This window comes from Theobroma cacao, chromosome 6 (genome assembly GCF_000208745.1).
Source record: "Theobroma cacao cultivar B97-61/B2 chromosome 6, Criollo_cocoa_genome_V2, whole genome shotgun sequence".
Lineage (NCBI taxonomy): Eukaryota > Viridiplantae > Streptophyta > Magnoliopsida > Malvales > Malvaceae > Theobroma > Theobroma cacao.
In genome coordinates, this window is record NC_030855.1 from 24,044,476 (window position 1) to 24,064,666 (window position 20,191).

The 20,191-nt window shown below is 34.0% G+C and overlaps 3 protein-coding genes across 3 annotated transcripts; all 3 read left to right on the forward strand.

The window, feature by feature from the left end:
• On the forward strand, positions 296-2,438 carry LOC18596895 (polyphenol oxidase, chloroplastic). Its single transcript, XM_018123225.1, has one exon. The coding sequence runs from the start codon at positions 461-463 to the stop codon at positions 2,261-2,263; it is 1,803 nt and encodes a 600-aa protein (XP_017978714.1). The 5' UTR covers positions 296-460; the 3' UTR covers positions 2,264-2,438.
• Positions 8,260-10,365, forward strand: LOC18596896 (polyphenol oxidase I, chloroplastic). The gene has a single exon (XM_018123224.1). The coding sequence runs from the start codon at positions 8,308-8,310 to the stop codon at positions 10,123-10,125; it is 1,818 nt and encodes a 605-aa protein (XP_017978713.1). The 5' UTR covers positions 8,260-8,307; the 3' UTR covers positions 10,126-10,365.
• On the forward strand, positions 16,561-18,543 carry LOC18596897 (polyphenol oxidase I, chloroplastic). Its single transcript, XM_007025642.2, has 2 exons — positions 16,561-16,814; positions 16,848-18,543. The coding sequence occupies exons 1-2, from the start codon at positions 16,561-16,563 to the stop codon at positions 18,268-18,270; spliced, it is 1,677 nt and encodes a 558-aa protein (XP_007025704.2). The 3' UTR covers positions 18,271-18,543.

Consider the following 20,191-nt stretch of genomic DNA (forward strand, 5'->3'; position numbering starts at 1 on the left):
TTTTTATATTTAATTTATGTAACAATATTGTCTTTCAATCTATGATTTGTATTTTTAAATATGAAATCTTAATAACGAACTTAATTAAAAAATCTTCTCTAAGTTTTATGCAATAAAAATATATTAATACATTCCTCAAAAGACAGCTATGCATGTTAAGTGAAGTGAAGCTCAAAGAAGTATCTAGTTAGCATTATAACTATATATTGGATTATATAAAATTAGAAATACCTGGCATATTGCAAGAAGTTCAACTTTTCCAGCAAATTTAATAATCTTTTCTCTCCAAGTTGGCTTATTTCCCATCGTGGGGCGCATTTGGTTATTTTTAATCTTCGTCAACAACGAAATTTTGGTAACATGCATAAGCATATAGAGAAAAAGTCAAATCTCATGCATTATATAAGAACAATGCTAGTCCCTTGATGATCTTCGTCTTAGTTGTGCCCTTGACCAAATCATGGCTTCTCTCCTTCCACCATCCTCTACCGCCACCAATGGCGCTTCCCCCATCTCTGTTACCACTTCTTTCCTTCCAAAAACATCCCAACTTTGCATAGCTGGGAAGCGAAGGAGAAACTTCGTCTCCCGAGCAGTGTCATGCAAAGCCACAAATGGTGACCAAAACCCCAGTCCTAGCACTAAAAATGTTGAGGAATGTTCTCTAAACAAGTTTGATAGGAGAGATGTTCTCGTTGGCCTTGGAGGTCTGTATGGTGCAACCAGCCTTACTGGCCCGCTTGCTTTTGCGGCACCGGTTAGTCCTCCGGACGTCACCAAATGTGGCAAAGCAGACCTGCCTGCTGGCGCCAAGCCCGTCAATTGTTGCCCACCACCTTCGACAAAAATCCTGGATTTTAAGCTCCGTCCTTCAAATTCCCCACCGCGCATTAGGCCTGCAGCTCATTTAGTTGATAAAGAGTACTTAGCTAAATTTTCCAGGGCCCTTGAGCTCATGAAAGCTCTTCCTGAAGATGATCCACGTAGCTTCACACAACAAGCAAACGTTCACTGTGCCTACTGTGATGGGGCGTATCACCAAATTGGGTTTCCAGATCTTGATCTTCAAGTTCATAACTCATGGCTTTTCTTTCCATTCCATAGATATTATCTTTATTTCTTTGAAAAGATCTTGGGCAAGTTGATTGATGACCCAACTTTTGCAATACCGTTTTGGAACTGGGATTCTCCTGCTGGCATGCAAATGCCTGCCATTTATGCAAACCCTAACTCTCCTCTCTATGATGAAAATCGCAATCCCAATCACCAACCACCTACACTCCTTGATCTTGATTTCAATGGCACCGAAGAATCGTCATCAACTAGGGATCAGATATCAAGCAATCTTAACGTCATGTACAGGCAAATGGTGTCCAACGGTAAGACCGCCAAGCTTTTCTTAGGAAATGCTTATCGTGCTGGCGATCAACCGGACCCTGGAGCTGGTTCACTTGAGAACATTCCTCACGGACCAATCCACATTTGGTGCGGTGACAACAGACAACCAAACTTGGAAGACATGGGGAATTTCTATTCCGCTGGAAGAGACCCCATTTTCTATGCTCATCACTCGAATGTGGACCGGATGTGGTCGGTTTGGAAGACATTGGGAGGGAAGCGAACCGACTTCACTGACTCAGATTGGCTCAATTCCGGATTTCTTTTCTATGACGAGAATGCAAATCTCGTTCGTGTTAAGGTCCGTGATTGCCTTGACACTAGAAAGATGGGGTACGATTATCAAAAAGTTGACATTCCATGGTTACGCGCTAAACCAACTCCTAGAAGGATTGCCAGTAAAGTGGCAAGGGCTCTTGGTGTTGCGCACGCAGCAGAGACAAAGAAAAAGGTTCTAAGTGACGTTCAATTCCCTCTGGTTCTAAACAACGTAGTGAGCCTTGAGGTTTCAAGGCCAAAGAAATCAAGGAGCAAAGCAGAAAAAGAAGAGGAAGAGGAAGTGTTGGTGATAGAGAACATCGAGTTTGACAGAGACCAGCTGGTGAAATTCGATGTGTACATTAACGACGAGGATGACACGACGATTGGACCCGACAACACAGAGTTTGCAGGGAGCTTCATCAACGTGCCACACAAACATAGGCATGGAAACAAAATGACAACATGTTTGAGGTTGGGGTTGACAGATTTGTTGGAGGAACTGGGTGCTGAGGATGATGATGGCGTGGTGGTGACCTTGGTGCCCAAATCTGGCAAGGGTCTTGCTAAGATTGGTGGCGTCAAGATTGACTTCGCCCGAGATTGATCAATTATAGCTTGATGTTTCCACCAGGATTTGTCATGTTTTATTTGAAAGTGGAAATTTAATATTTCTTCCTGCTTCTTCGTTTGTTTGCACAATGGTTGTAGCAAAGAAAGGTTGGCGCTTCTTTCTTGTGATTTATCAGTGGAGAATTTTAATAAGCCCACTTTTTTTCTTCTTTATCTCCCCACTTTACTAAATTACTAAGGAAACTATACCTTAATTAATGATTTTTAAAGTAACATGCAACTAATTGAAAAACAAATATACTCTTGACTCAACCGTTAGCATGTACATATCTCGTATTCAAAAAAATTAAATTCAAATATATCTTTTCCAAATAAAAAAAAAATTACAAATTGAGTAACACCTCATTTAATTTAAAAGAGAAAACAAGTTTTTTTTAAAAAAATATTTAAGATAAAAAACAAGTTAAGAAGTAGATAAAGTTTATTCATAGTGATTTACAATTTACATATATATATATAGCTAAAAAAGAGAGGACCACAAGCCTTTAACCATTTTTATTATCTCTCTATTGAGTACTATATATATTAGTTGTATTCTAATTCAAGTTTTCTTTTATATATTATTCCAAGTGTTCCACCATGTCATGAGACTTTGCATACCTAACCCACAATTGTTTATTGAAGCAACATGCATTTTCTTAAAGAAGCTGCCTGTTTGAAAGTTGAAGTTCAAATTTTACTAATTCTTTCTTAACTTTCTTTTTAGAAAAAAGGGCATCGCGTTAAGTTTTCAATTGGAGCGAGGCAAATCCTTATATGTTCATAAAATCTCTCGTTTGTTCATGTTATAAGATCTGAAAAATAAGAACATACGGTGAGGGTCTTGTTGCCGAATTGGATCGCCATCTTTGCCACAATCATTATCTGTTAATTCACTGTATATATATATATATATATATATATATTAATTTGTTTCTTTGTGCAATGAACCTGGATCTGATGGTCAACTATTGGAAAAAGAAATATAGGAATTAAATATATATGGAGAAAATGACTTTGCATTCTTGGAAGAAAGTCAATGTTAATTATCTTGAAATTGGTATCAGTCATATTATAAGTTATACAAGGTAGTAATATATATATATATATATTGGAACGCACGTCAGTTCTTCTTTCTCCAATTTTCTTCGCCAGAATTCATGTAAAAACTATCAAAGCGGGTACAGTTGAAGAAAGGATAATATAAATTAAACTGGCTTATGGGTTATGGCTAGTTCTCCTATAACTTTCAAATCTTATTTGGTTAAGCAACATTCAATCCTTACCTAACTTTCTTTGGCTACCTACTGGTCGTTCAATGATTCAAAGAGGGGCACATCCTGATGTACTTAGTGCAAATTAATTATATATTATGTGTGATTGCCTTGGCATATGGCACTCAAAACACCCAAAGCTACTCTCTGATTGGATAGAAAGCTATGCGGTCTTTCAATATTTAATCAATGAAACGAATAGAATTCATATCATGTACAAACTTTTGACATTAATCTTAAATTAATTTTAAGGATGAGTACAAAGTAAGAACATAGTCAGATATATGATAGTATATGCTTTTAATTACCAATTGACATGTGTGTGTGGAATACTTGGCATAGATGTAGAAGTTAGAACCAGAGAAAAATCTTCAAAACCAAGGAAAAGAAAGATTGAAATGGATGATTCCGGCATAAAGGACTTGGGCTATCAAGGGCCTAAATTGGGGGAAGCTGGAAACCAAGGTGGGCTGTGACTAGTTCTATCTATTCTAGCAATAAAGAAGTAGAACTTGAGGGGGGGAGGGGGGGTGGGGGTAGGGTGAAAAGAACTCTTGGTCGGCTTTCTAAGCTTAATGATCCCTGAAATTAGACTTGCTAAATAACTAGTTCAACCCCTTTTTTCTCCTGAAATAAGTGTTGGGTATGTGGTCATCGTTTGTGACTTTGCAGGATACTACTTCAGTTTAATCGTTTGCAACAATTATGGACCTAAAGTAGTATCATGCAAAGCCACATACGAACGACTTTGATTGCCTGGGATTTAAGGGATGGTCTTGAAAAGTCTACTTTTGGGCAAGATTGGATCCCTTTTGATGCTTCCTTATTCGGAAAGCCAAGCCAAGTGCTCATTCACTATCCTAATTAATCAATCAAGCATAGGCAATAAGAGTATGCTTTGCACTAGCTTATAAAGGAAGTGGTCCCCAGTGGCCAAATCCTATCTTCTAAAAGCAATAATAATAATAATAAAAAAAAGAAGTAATGGTCCTTTTATATTAAAAAAGGAAAAGAAAAAGGAAGTGGTACTCATCACCTGCTGATATAGGCTTCACCTGCTGATATAGGGGTAAAAATGAATAACCTCAAGAGTATTAATACAGACTGCTCCTTGAAAAGCTCTTGGCTGTAAGAGCATTGCCGACAATTTAGTTCAGTAGTAAAACTGTAAAACTGAACAAATATATCCTAAGGTAAAGTAGGTCGGGATTGTTTCAAAATAAGAGAGATCAGAGCATAAGAACAACATTAGAAAGCTATCAAGCTATGCAAAGTTGCAAACATAAAAGCAAAGTTACAAGATAGGAAGACAAAGAAGAGAATGGTGAAATCCCAACTTGTGATCAGTGGATATGATCATCCAAATATTTATATTAGGTGCATAGGACATTGAAGTCAATAAAGATCCTTCATGGGTAATACAATATAAGTACAGAGTGTACTGCAAAATGTACTTTGCATTTGGTTTCGTTACGAAAAGAAAGAGCTGTACTGCACATATATAAGGTTTTATATAAGTAAGACCTCGAATTAGTTGAGCGTTTTATCACTTTGATGCTTTCCAACTTTTCTCCCCATCTCAACAAAGTATGGAGCAGGTCCTTTGTCCTTGGATAGGCCCAGAAGGGGCTAGGCTTTCAAGTCTGGCTGGGGAGTTTGGGTGCCTGGGCTCAAAATAGGGTCCAAGGTGTGGAGCTGGTGGTTCAATCCCAAAAGCCCCTGGTTTACATCAGGTGAGTTTTTCTTCTTCTGCAGTAGGCTGTTGCCTAGCCCTTTCAACCCTTTGAACTAAATGGAAAATATACAATGTTTCCATCATGATATTCCAAATTATATTATTTAATGGGGTACTCAAATTTTATAAATGTTAAATTAAAATTTTGAATTCTTAATTAAATCTGTATCTGAATATCATAAACACTACTTGTATAATACTTTATTAAAATAAATTTAAAATTATTTTTATATATTATTAATAAAATTAAATTAATAAATTAAAATTAGTTAAGAAAAAAATTAAATTTAAAGTTGTATTTTGAATAATTAATAAATTTTAATGAATATTACATTAATTATAAGAAATTTATAAATAAAAATCAATAGATATAACTAAATTTTAATATTAAAACTCATTATTTATAATCTATATAGTAAAAGATCATTACTCAAACCCTACTCGATTTCATGATGGATAGTAATTTTACTGTCTAAACTGTACAAGAATTTGAGTATAAAGTATCTTAATTTTATTTAATTTAATTGAGGAATACAAATAACTCATTATAAAGTACCCATTGAAATCTTTTACAAATATATTTCTTTTTTTTTTTGGATGCAATTTAAGTCTCAAGGGCTAAGGTTAGGTAAGTGTCTAAATTTGGAGTGTCGGCAGGGACAGTAAATTTCAACGTAGAGAGCCTTTATTTTGGCAACCAACTCTGGAACTACCCCATTGATTGCTACCCATTAATATTGCTCAGGCTGTACATGTTACTTAGATATTTGTTTTCGGGTATTAATGCTCGATAAATCAATGTATTTGCTCAAAGGATAAAATCAAAGCAAGCATTCTCTTAGGAGCCAGGAGGGAAATGTTATATATGTATACTGATTTGTTGATCTATTTGTTAATTGATTTTCTTCTTCTTGAAAGAATTGTTTGCTTGTTTATATAATAATATTTTTACTTATACATATATTTTTCTTTTTGTTATCATTTACTTTTAAATACACATTTACCAGTATTAGTAGTATGTGTAAATTTGAGTACATTATGGACTCACATAGTCACATTTGCTTTTAAAATACTTACCATTATCGTTCATGTGTGTAAGGAGAATTGGCCAAATTTATCACTCTATTAAATTGGAGGTTTCATATTTATCACTTTAATTATGTTTTTGGGTGTAATTTTATCGTTTTACTACATTTTTTGGTGCAATTGTGACCATCTATGAACGGAGATAGAAAATTCAATCCAATACTACATCATGTTTAATAGGGTTTTTTGCTTAAGAATGGTTGCTAATGATCTTCTTTTTCCACTTAATGTAATTAATTGACATCTTTTCTTTATAATTTTTCAGAATAAATTATGTTTTGGTGATCACTTAATTTTTTAAAAGTTTTTGTTTTGATCAACTCTAAAAATTTTACATTTTGATTTATTAATATTATAAAAGTTATTGTTTTGATAACTCAATTATTCAAGTCAACGTTCTTCTGACATGATATTTCAGGTGAATTAATCTTTTCTAAAACGTCCATATCAGCTTATCTATCACATGACCGAAATTGATAGGAGTGAAAATCACTTTTTTTTTTTTACAAAGGGCATCTTTATTTATTTCAACAAGAAGCTATATAATTGTTACCCTAGTAGGTTCCAAAGTTGAAACCCTGTAAAAAGTAATCCATGAAGCACAATTAATAATCTGCCGCACACCTGACATTACCAACAACTTGTTGTTTATTGTCATATATTTTACATGAATAAAAAATGAGATGGATCTTAAATGTATAAATATAGACATCCTTCCATTTATCATGTATATCTTTTTAATTGAAAACGTAAGTATATGATAAGTAATATTAAAATAAATTTAAATTTTCACTGATGTGAAATCTCATTAGAGATACAAGAGTCGAAATAAACTTAAACCCATGTAAGGGTCTTTCTCCTTTATGAATAAAGAACCAATGCAACAAAAACATTACTTTATGAGTAAAAATCAATGCAATGAAGGTATTGCATAATTAAATGGGTTAAATTGTTATGAATCTCACAACAATAAAAAATGAAATGAATCTTAAATATATAAATATAAATTTTTCTTTAATTATGAAATATATCTTTTAAATTAAAAACGTAAATTCGTGATATCTACCAGACTGTAAAATATGAGTGCCCTCCACTAAGAATAAGACATTAAATGCCAGCAACCTAAAAATATAAAATATGGCCTTCAACTTGCATCGTACTGAGAACAGGACATTAAATGCCAGCAACCACACTCAACAGTTTAACTTAGCACTACAACAAACACATAAGACGCATTAGACAACCTTTACCTTCTAAGGGATGAGTGGCCAAAATTTAAATATTTGTAGATATTAAGTAATCAAAACAATATTTTTCAAAAAATTAAGTAATCAAATGGGTAATTTACTCAAATCTTAATGACTTCCCTCATAATTAATTCCTATTACGTAATTTGTAGTTGGTAATTTATCAGAACATTGCTTTTCTCTTTTATTGGGCTTAAAAGTTGATCATTTCCATGTAAAAATTTTAAGTTATTTTTGTTATGGCCAACCTTGTTTTACCAATAAATAACTGAAAATAGATCTGACTTTTTGCATGTTTTGAGGATGATGGAGTATTGAGAAAGTGAAAAAGGAAGACCTTTCATTTTGTAAGTGTGAAAATATATGAGCCTTGATTTAATCTTCTTTACTAATATACAAAGAGAATACTGTATATATTGACTCAGACCTGAAATCTGTAATTAGATCCCACTTTACCCTGATTCTTTCTCAGAAATTTACGAAACTTGTTCATCTGTTCCACGTGGAGAAAATCTTATTTGACATCCTAGCAAGGACAAATGCTGGCCCTGTTATGTCAATTTAAGCCGTCAAGTGGTTGAGAATATAAATGCATATTGATAATGACGAAGAATCCAAACACCATTGAATTCACTATAAATTCCATGCAAAAGTGGCTTCATCTTCATCAAAGCTGTAGCACCACCAAAATCCAACTATGGCTCCCCTTGTCCTTCAGTCGTCAAGCCCAACTATCCCCAGCTCGTCCATTCAAACTTCATTCTTTCCAAAAACATCTCAACTTTCCTTAAATAAGAAGACCAAAAAGCCTTACTACTCCGTCCCTAATAACGTAGTGTCATGCAGAGCCACGAATAATGGGAACCAAAACCCTACTCCTAGTTCCAACAGCAAAGGAGACTCTGCTCTCAACAGGTTTGATAGAAGGGATCTCCTGATTGGGTTAGGAGGTCTCTACGGTGCAACCAACCTTGCCAATGACCCATTTGCATTGGCAGCACCCATAGCCGCCCCTGACCTGACCCTTTGCGGCAATGCAGTAATATCTGAAACTACGGGTGAGACTACCTATTGCTGCCCACCAACAACGACAACGATCACAGATTACAAACCACCTTCATTTTCCAAGCTACGTTATAGGCCTCCCGCACATTTAGTTGATGCTGACTACTTAGCTAAATTTACCAAGGCCATGAATCTCATGAAAGAGCTTCCTTCTGATGATCCACGTAGTTTCATGCAACAAGCATATGTTCATTGTGCCTATTGCAACGGAGCTTATGATCAAGTAGGTTTCCCCGATCAAGATCTTCAAGTTCATTTCTCATGGCTCTTTTTCCCATTCCATAGGTGGTATCTTTATTTCTATGAAAGGATTTTGGGCAAGTTGATTGGTGACCCAGATTTCGTCATGCCATTTTGGAACTGGGATGCCCCTGCAGGCATGCCTATACCAGCCATATATGTAAACCCTCAGTCTCCACTTTATGATGACAAACGCAATGTTAACCATCAGCCACCAAAACTGGCTGATCTTGATTACAATGGCACTGATAAAGATATAACAGACGCAGAGCAAATAGCAATTAATCTCAAGCTCATGTACAAGCAGATGGTGTCTAATGCAACAACCGCTACTCTTTTCCATGGAAAGCCGTACCGTGCTGGTGATGCCGGCAGTCCAGGAGGGGGTTCCGTCGAGCTCGGTTGTCATACCGCGATTCACAGGTGGGTTGGAGACCCGAGACAAACCTATAATGAAGACATGGGAAATTTCTATTCCGCAGGCAGAGACCCGGTGTTCTACGCTCATCACGGCAATGTTGACCGAATGTGGTCGATTTGGAAGACATTACCAGGAACGAAGCGAAATGATTTCAGTGACACAGATTGGCTTGACGCCTCGTTTGTTTTTTACGATGAGAATGCGAATCTTGTTCGTGTTAAGGTTCGTGATTGCGTTGACAGTAAAAATTTGGGATACGATTATCAACCAGTCGACATTCCGTGGCTTAAAACTAAGCCAACTGCTCGAAAGTTTGCCAAGAAAGGAGGAAAGGCTCGTGGTAGTGCAATGGCAGCCGAAATAAAGAGCAAAAACGTTGTACGCAATGCATTCCCGATCGTTTTAGACAAAACAGTGAGCATTGAGATTCCAAGGCCAAGGAAATCGAGGAGTAAACGTGAAAAAGAAGAAGACGAAGAAGTACTGGTGCTAGAAGGCATTCAATTAGCGACACAAGCTGCAGTGAAATTTGATATTTACATTAACGACGAGGATGATGAGGCACCTAGTGGACCGGAAGATGCAGAGTTTGCAGGGAGCTTTACCAATATTCCTCATAGCCATACCCATGCGAAGAAATTGAACACAACTTTTTCTTTGGCAATATCAGATGTGTTGGAGGATTTGGATGTTGAAGGTGATGATAATATTGTGGTGACTTTGGTGCCTCGAGAAGGGAAGGGTCTGGTTTCGGTCGGCAACATCAAGGTTGACTATATCCGAGAATGATCGGTTTGTTGTTTCCTTTGTTTCCTTTGCTTCCCTAGCTTCTTTGGGGAAATGTGTTCCTTTTATCCTTGTGTTCGTCAGATCGATCCAATCGATCACTTGTTCCCTTGTTTTATGTATTAGTATGTGTCTAAGTATAAATAAGGCCATTAAGTCTATGACCATAGAAGTGATAGAACCTTATATGGCATGTTATTTGTGAGGAGACCTATTTAGATTTTATGTTGGCCTTCTCATGTATGTATGTTGTGCATGGATTTTAAAAATAAATTTCTTAATTATTATTTAAAAGCGTACTTGAATATTCTAGATATTACTCATTAAATTCCTATACCCATTAAATAACTGATTAAAATTAATTAAAAATCAATTTTTATGTATTTTATTAATGAAAATTAAATTAATAAATCAGTTAGTTTATAATAAAATAAATCAAAATTTCAAATCATATTTAAGACAAATTAAGGAATTATAATAAGTATTATATTGATTATAAAAAATTTATAAAATAATATATATAACTAAAATTTAATTTTAAAAATCGTTATTTGTAATCGAGTTCCAGTAGTGGTCCTAAGGCCAAGATCTGAACCTTACTCGGACCTCTTGACGAATAGTAATTTTACTATTTGAATTTTATTTGAACTCGATTATAGAGTATTTTAATCTTAAATATTTCATCGAGGTTAAGTAATGTAGTTATTTGATTATAAAATACCCATTAAAGCCCCTAAAATCAAGGTTATAAGATAAGAAGGGAAACGTGAGATTGTTGAAATCTTAACTTGTGATCAATGGATATCATCCTAATATTTATATATTAGGTGCATGAAACATAGAATTCCATAAAGATCCTTAATGGGTAATATAATATAAGTACAAAGTGAATTACAATTGTATTTTTGCATTGTTTTATCACAACAAGAAAGAGCAGTACTGCACTTAAGGGTTTAAATAAGCAAGGCCTCAAACTAATTGAGCTTCTATCATTTTGAAGCTTGCCAAGTCTCAAGAAAGTATGGAGCAGGTCTTTTTCCTTAGATTGATGTAGACACTAAAAAATAAATAAAATATATAAATAATTAAAAAAAAAGGGTACTGGCAGGGCATGAACACCCCTGCCAGTACTCGTACTACCACCACTACAGTGCCAGACATGAAAAACTCTCGTCTGGCAGAGTAGTGGAGCGTGCCCCCTCCAAAGGCTAAGAACCGGGTATAAACGGGAGGGGGCACTGTAGCAATCGGGAGGAACCTGCAAGCAAAAAAACAAGCAATCAAAAAAAATCCTAGCCTCTAGTAGCCGAATACCACAACCAAATCTTCTTTACTCTTTTAATAGCCAAAATCAACCACAGAAAAATAAAAAAAAAATATACCAAACAATACCCAAAAAATACAAAAAATGTGTGTAGTGAGAATGCCGCTGACTGGGGAGTAGGTAGAGAGAGAGAGTTAGGGCTCGGACGATTGTCGACTAGGGAGAAACCCGATCGGTGCCAAGGAGGAAAGCCGACAAAGCAAAGAGAGAGAGAGAAGAGAGTAATCAGCGCCAAAGAAAGGAAAATGAGGTAGATCCGATCATTCGAGTCTCGTTGCCAACGACGGCAGGAAGCCCCACTAGCTGTCGGCGCAAGGAAGAGAGGGGAGAAACTCGATCGGTGTCAAGGAAAAAGGCCGACGAAAGGAAAGAGAATGGAGAGGGGAAGAAGTCCCCAAGTCGGCGCCAATGAGAAAGAAAAGAGAGAATGAAAGGTTTGATTTTTTTTAGAGAGAAGGCAGAGCATCTACCTTTAGAGAGAGAAATGAGTGGAGAAAATGGGGAAAGGCCAAAAAAAGAGGGATTATATAGGGTAGGTAGAGGTAAAACGGCACCGTTTCGAGATGGTAGGATCAGGTGGCTTAAAAGCTGTGGAACGACACCGTTTGGTGCTCCAGAATGTGTGTTTAGGATAAGTTGTTTGGACCCAGGCCAGATCAGAGGGGAGCCAAAGCCCAACGGCGCTTAAACCCACTTTGAGCTGTGGGTTAGTTTCAACCCAATAGGTAATGGATGTGCTCACTGAATAGTGATTTGGGCTTGAACTGTTGATGATGGGAAATGATATTTTTTTTATTATTTGTTATTCATGATAGTGTTATTATTTTTTTGAATTATATACATAAGAAATATGAAATATATGGAAGAAAAAATGTGAAAGTCTTTAGTATAATAGATAGTAAATTTTAGGGAGTTCAAAATATATACGTATATGAAATAATAAATATAGTAAATGGTTAGGAAATTATAGGAATATGTTTAAGTTAGTCATGTAAATATATTAAATGTTTTATAGTAAAATTAGATCCAAGTAAGAAAATGTATGTATGGATACATAATATATATACATATAAGCTTAGATGATTATTTAGTTTATAAGTAAGAGTTTTTGCTAAATAGAGTATGCACACAAATAGAAAAAGAATCTATAAATAAAATATTATGGTGATGATATATTTAGTTAAGAGAAGAATACCAAAAATAATTAATCAAAACCGATGATGGGATGGTCGGTCGGAACGCGAGAAGTCGCAATCTCAGGTCCATATTCCCTAGGTTCGAAATTCGAATCAAGGCTCCGCCAGTACGATGGGAGGGCCTCGATTTCAAGATTCTGAAATTCTTAATAAATAAAGAATTTGACTATACAAAAATTACTCAATAAAATAATAAATAAACAAACAAATAATATAATATATATATATATAAATAAAAAAATAAAAAATGATGAATGAATAGGAAGNCATTAAATAAATAGACAATCAGTATAAACTATCAACAAGGAAATTTCAAAACAATAAATAATTTAAAAATTAAACATTAAATATCTAGTGGTATAAACTATAGATTAATAAAATGTTATGTAAAAGAAATAAAATAGAAAGTAAAAAAATGAAATTAAACATAGGTATAAAACTTTAGGCATTAGGTTTGAATAAAATGTTGCTTATAAAAAAATAATAATAAGAAAAAATAGAAAAAATATGATAATAAAAAATAAAAAAATAATTAAATATTAATAAATGACCAAAAATAGATAATTGTATTAGCATAGTATATATATATTGCATCATATCATCGCATATAAATATTTTTGTTTTCGAGTTTAAGCCCCGATGATGGGATCTTTCAAGGATCTTGCGAAGGCGGATATTTTTCGAAAAGTTCCTTAGGTGAAAAGGTATCCTCGGGTCCCACCAGTATGATGGGCGGGCTCGAGAAATATCTTTAATAAAAGGCTTTGACTCGTATTAGGTTCATTATGCATGAAAACATTATTTTTAAAGAAAAACGTACAATAACCTCGATGACGGGAATTATTCGTTGAATTTACGAATACGAATTTCTCGGATAATTCTCTAAGTGAGAGAATACCCTGAATCCCACCAGTATAATGGGTGGATCCGAGAAAATATCCTCGATAAAAAGTTATTCGTCCGACATATTTTTATCTCACGCCATACATTTCATCTTGTCTCACATTTGCATTCCATTTTAGGTTGAATAGGAGATAAAACAAGTGAACAATACCTAAGGAAATATAGCGAACTTAAAAATTAAAGTCTAATAGGATAATTTAAGAATGGTACCGTTCATGGAACGGGCGTCCTAGGGGTGTTAATTCTTCCCCGGGTGTAACCATACTTTCGAGCCTAGATCTAGAAAACTGTAGACCAGTTTAAGGTTTTTCTCGGTGGGCTTAAAGTTAATTTAAGGTTTCATCGATTAGAATCGAGTCAATAGGTGGCCAATCGCACCTAGTAAAAAAGATTGATGACGACTCTTAGTTTTTTTGAATTTTCGCATCGCGTCTAGCGGTCAGATTCTCAGACTCGCAAGTTATGACAATTAGCCCAAAAAGAGCTAAGCTTAAAATCTGATTTGAGAGTTTGGGTCCAAGGTGTGGAGCTGGTGGTTCAAGCCCAAAAGCCCCTAGTTTACATCAGGTGAGTTTTTTTTCTTCTGCAATAGTATGTAGGCTAGCTCTTTATATATATATAAATAAAATGATTACATCATTTTAGGTCAGTTTATTTTAAATTTATCTGCAAAAATTTAACGTAAAATTCCGGATAGAGGAAGATCAAAATTATGAAGGCCTTTGAAACCCTGGAACTAAATGGAAAATACACATGTTCGAAGATGAGATGTCAATAAATAAGATATCTTCTACATTTTTAAATATCTTAATTTAAATCTTATTTTTTATAAAATATTCAAATCTTATAAATATTTAATTAAAATTTTAAATTACCTTGAGAATCTATATCCGAGTATCATAAACACTACTCATTTAATACCCAATTAAAATAAATTTAGAATTATTTAAATATATTATTAATAAAAATTAAATTAATAAATTAAAATTACTTAATAAAAAATTAATTAAAATTTAAAGTCGTCTTTTTAGAATGATTAATAAATTTTAGTGAGCAATACATTAATTATAAGAAATTTGTAAACAAAAGTTAATATATATAAATACAACTAACATTTAATATTAAAACTCATTATTTAGAATTAAATTTAAATAATGGATATGTTAAAACCACTATTCAAATTTTTCTCGAATCCGTGATAAATAATAATTTTACTATCCAAACCTTACATGAATCCGAAGATAAGATATTTTAAATTTATTTAATTAAATCGAGGAATACAAGTAATCGATTATAAAATATCCATTGAAATCTGTTACGAAATGTATTTCTTTTTTTGTCTTTTCTTCTTTTTGGATGAAATTTAATTCTCAAGGAGTAAGGTAGGTAAGTGTCTAAATTTAAGCGTCGGCATCGACACTAAATTTCAACGTAGAGAGCCATTATTTTGGAAACCAACCCTACAACGACCACATTGATTGCTACCCATAAATATTGCTCAGGCCGTACACGTTACTTGATGATTTTTTATCGTGTGGTAATGGCAGGAGGGGAATTAATGTTATACATATAGATATGTTGATCCATTTGTTAATTGATTTTCTTCTTCTTTAAAGACTTGTTTGCTTGTCTATAAAATAAAATATTTATTTATTCATACATTTTCTTTTGGTTATCATTTACTTTTAAACACACATTTACCATTATTATTAGTATGTGTAAATTTGAATACATTATCTCTCGACTAAATTCGAAGTTTCATATTTATCAGTTTATGTTTTTTCTTTTGTACAATTTTATCGTTTTATTGTAATTTTTTTTATACAATTGTTATCAGCTATGAAGGGAGATATAGATTATTCCATCAAAAACTTCATCATGTTTAATAGGGTTTTTCACTTACGAATGCAATTGGCATCCTTTCTTTATAACTTTTTAAGATAAATAATGCTTTGATCGCTTAGTTTTTCAAAATCTTTTGTTTTAATCAATCAACTTTAAAAAAATAAAATTTTGATTATTAATATTTATAAAACTTGTTTGGATTACTCAATTATTGCAAGTAATAATTGTCCGTCTGACATGACATTTTCAATCTTATCTTATCTGCAACGTCTATACAGCTCATCTGACATGATACCAAAATGGACCAAGATCCATTGAAGTGAAAGCCACATTCATTTCAATGGCAAACTGTACAATTGTTACATGGAAAGGGCACCACGTAGCGAAGACAGCACAAAATCTGCCACAGAACCTACCAGCAACCTGTTGTCTACGATCCAGTGTAAAATATGACCTTCAACGTGCACCACTCCAGAACAGGACATTAAATGCCAGCAACGTCTCAACAGTTTAACTTAGCACCACACAACACATATTAGACAAAGCGACAAAAGTTTTTATTTTTATAAATATTAAGTAATCAAAACGATATTTTTAAAAAAATTTAAGTAACCAAATGGGTAATATACTCATGTCTTTATGACTTCTCGTAACTCCTATTACTTAATTTGTAGTTGGTAATTTATTGGAACATTGCTTTCCTCCTTTAAGAATCTTTTCTGGGTTTAAAAGTTGATCATATCCATGTGAAAATTTTAAGTTATTTTTGTTATGGGCAACCTTGTTTTACCAATAAATAGCTGCAAATAGGTATGGGTTTTTGCATGTTTTGAGGATGATTGAGTATTGACACAGGAACAAAGAAAGACCTTTCATTTGGTAAGTCTGAAGGTATATGAATCATCTTTACTAATATGGAAAGAGAGTACTGTATATATATATATATGTGACTCAACCAGAAATCTGTAATTGGATCCCACTTGATCCTGATTCTTTATCAAAATTTTAAAAAAAGTTATCCATATGTTCCACGTAGAGAAAATCAATTTTGCCATTTTAACAAAGGACAACCGGTGGCCCTGCTTCGTCAACTTAATCCGTCAAGTGGTTGAGAAAATAAGTGCACATTATTAGTGACGAAGGATCCAAACTCCATTGAATTCACTATAAATGCCATGCCAAAGTGTTTCCATATTCATCAAAGCTGTAGTACCACTAAAATCCAGCCATGGCTTTTCCTGTCCTTTTATCGTCAAACCCATCATTGTCCCCAGCTTATCCATTCAGACTTCCTTCTTTCCAAAAACATCTCAACTTTCTTTAAATGAGAAGATAAAAAAGCCTCACTACTCCGTCCCTAATAAAGTAGTGTCATGCAAAGCCGCGAATTATGGGAACCAAAACCCTACTCCTAGTTCCAGAAAAACGAATGAGACTACCTATAGCAGCCCACCAACAACGACAAAGATCGTAGATTTCAAACTACCTTCATTTTCCAAGCTACGTTATAGGCGTCCTGCACATTTAGTTGATGCTGACTACGTAGCTGAATTTACCAAGGCCGTGAATCTCATGAAAGATCTTCCTCCTGATGATCCACGTAGTTTCATGCAACAGGCAAATGTTTATCGTGCCTATTGCAACGGAGCTTATGATCAAGTAGGTTTCCCGGATCAAGATCTTCAAATCCATTTCTCATCGCTCTTTTTCCCATTTCATAGGCTGTATCTTTATTTCTATGAAAGGATTTTGGGCAAGTTGATTGGTGACCCAGATTTCGCCATGCCATTTTGGAACTGGGATGCCCCTGCAGGCATGTCTATACCTGCCATATATGTAAACCCTCAATCTCTACTCTACGATGACAAGCGCAATGTTAGCCATCAGCCACCAAAACTGGTTGATCTTGATTACAATGGCACTGATAAAGAGATAACAGACAAAGAGCTAGTACTAAGTAATCTCAAGGTCATGTACAGGCAAATGGTGTCTGGTGCAAAGACCGCTTCTCTTTTCCATGGAAAGGTGTACCGTGCTGGTGATAAACCCATTCCAGGAGCGGGTTCCATCGAGGCTGGTTGTTATACCGCGATTCGCATGTGGGTTGAAGACCAGAAACAAGAATATGAGGAAGACATGGGAAATTTCTATTCCTCAGGCAGAGATGTGATGTTCTACGGTCTTCACGCCAATGTTGACCGAATGTGGTCGGTTTGGGAGAAGACCTTGGGGCAAAATAATTTCAATGACGCAGAACGGCTTAATGCCACGTTTTATTTTTACGATGAGAATGCGAATCTTGTTCGTGCTAAGGTTCGTGATTGCCTTGACAATAAAACTTTGGGATACGATTATGAACCAGTTGAAATGCCATGGCGTCTAACTAAGCCAGTTACTCGAAAGCTTGGCAAGAAAGGAGGAAGGGGTCATGGTCATGCAATGGCAGCCGAAATAAAGAACAAAAACATTATACGCAATGCATTCCCGATAGTTTTAGACAAAACATTGAGCATTGAGATTCCAAGGCCAAGAAAATCGAGGAGTAAACGTGAAAAAGAAGAAGAAGAAGAAGTATTGGTGCTAGAAAGCATTCAGTTAGAGAGGGATGCTTCAGTGAAATTTGATGTGTACATTAACGATGAGGATGACGAGGCACCTAGTGGACCAGAAGATGCAGAGTTTGCAGGGAGCTTTACCAATATTCCTCATAACCATAAGCACGCCAAGAAGTTGGAGACAAGTTTTTCTTTGGCAATATCAGATTTGCTGGAGGATTTGGATGTTGAAGGTGATGATAATATTGTGGTGACTTTGGTGCCTCGAAGAGGGAAGGGTCTTGTTACGGTCGGCAACATCAAGATTAATTATATCCGAGAATGATCAGTTTGCGGCTTCTTTCCTTGCTTCCCTATCTACTTCAGAGAAATGTTTTCCTTTGATCCTTGCGTTCTTCGGATCGATCCAATCGATCAATTATTCCCTTGTTTTATATGTTAATATGTCTCAAGTATACATAATGCCATTAAGTCTACGACCATAGAACCTTATATGGCACGTTCTCAGTAAGTAGACCTGTTTAGATTTTATGTTCGACCTTGTCATCATGCATGTATTTTATGAATGTATTTAAAAAATTTGAGTAGGTTTTTCAATTATTATTTGAACATGTATCTAGATACCACTTTAAATTCTTATTCTCATTAAATAATTAATTAAAATTTATTGAAAATCAAATTTTACCCATTTTATTATTGAAAACAAAATTATTAAATTGAAGTTAAAACATAATTATTAAAATAAAATCAAGATTTAAAATCATAATTAGAACAATTAATGAATTTTAGTAAGTAATACATTAATTGTAAAGAATTTATAAATAAAAATAATATACATAAAACTAAAATTTAATATTAAAAATCATTATTTATAATCAAATTTGAATAATAATTCTTAAAATCACTATAACCTTACTCTTACCCCTTAATGTGTAGTAGTTTTATTCTCCACATCTTATTAGAACTCAATTATAAAATATTTTAATTTTAATTATTTATTCTAATCGAGTAACATAATGTATCTGATTATAAAGTAATCACTGATGTCCCTACAATCAAGATTATAGGATAAGATTTTTGGATGAAATTCAAGTCCCAAGTGCTAAGGTTCGGTAACCGTGTAAATTTAAGTGCCGGCAGCAACAGCAATTCCAATGTAGAGAGCCTTTAATTTGGTCACTAACTATGGAACTTCAACTACCCATGGCTAGGCTGTCGTCACCTATGAATGAAGATAAAATATCTCAATAGATAATTCATCCTTTATTATTTTTTTAGATAAATTACATATTTTGTTACTTAATTTTTTGAGAATTTTTATTTTTTTCACTCCATTCTAAAAAAATATGTTTTAGTTTTTAATATTTATAAAATTATTGATTTTTTCACCTGATCATTATAAATATTAATTAACAATTGTTTGATATGAATTTTCAAATCAATTGACTTTGGTAATGTGATATGTTCGTACCAATTCATTTGTTAGATAACCAAAATCAAACTGAGTCAAACGTTATCATACAATAGTTAATGTTTAATATTTTAATCATTAAAATATTAGTTTTTTATACTATTAATGATTAAAACGTGATTTTTCAGAATTTCCTAATCAAAACATGAATAATTTAGTCATTTCCTTATAACTTTTCTCACACTTCCTATTTGTAATTTGTAATTTCTTAAGATATTGTTTTTCTCCTTTAATTAAGAATCTTTTCCAAGTATAAAAACCGAACATTTCTATCTAAAAATTGTAAGTTTTTTTTTTTTTTTGTTGCGGCCAATCCCATATTACCAATAAATTGCAGAAAACTGATCTGGGTTTTTGCATATTTAGAAGATGATTGAGTATTGAAAGAGGAAAAACAAAACACCCTTCTTTTTCAGTGCAGAAATAAGGGAAGCTGAGTAGCTGACTCACATACTTACGAAGATAAAATTGCCATGACAGGACAGAAAAAAATTAAGTAAAATAAAAGGTTTGATCATTTTCCTTAGGTGTAATTTGATTATAAATTATGGACTAATCACATCCAAACACGTTTATGATTGGAAATTTGGAATCCAACTAAAATGATTGGAGCCCAACTCATTTTTTCACCATTAGGAATAATAAATGAACATGCATGATCGACGTGCCCTTTTCTCCTCCTTTAATTTCTTTGATGAGTGTGAAAGGAACATTTCATTTGCTTTGAATCGAGCTGTTCAGGACAAAACTTTTTCTGGACAATAGCTGATCATTC

Excerpts from the sequence above, each read along its gene's own strand:
- LOC18596895 (XM_018123225.1), top strand. The coding sequence starts at position 461 with ATGGCTTCTCTCCTTCCACCATCCTCTACCGCCACCAATGGCGCTTCC.
- LOC18596896 (XM_018123224.1), top strand. The coding sequence starts at position 8,308 with ATGGCTCCCCTTGTCCTTCAGTCGTCAAGCCCAACTATCCCCAGCTCG.
- LOC18596897 (XM_007025642.2), top strand. The coding sequence starts at position 16,561 with ATGCCATGCCAAAGTGTTTCCATATTCATCAAAGCTGTAGTACCACTA. Across the intron at positions 16,815-16,847 it reads CCTACTCCTAGTTCCAGAAA|AACGACAAAGATCGTAGATT; the intron begins AACGAATGAGAC and ends CAGCCCACCAAC.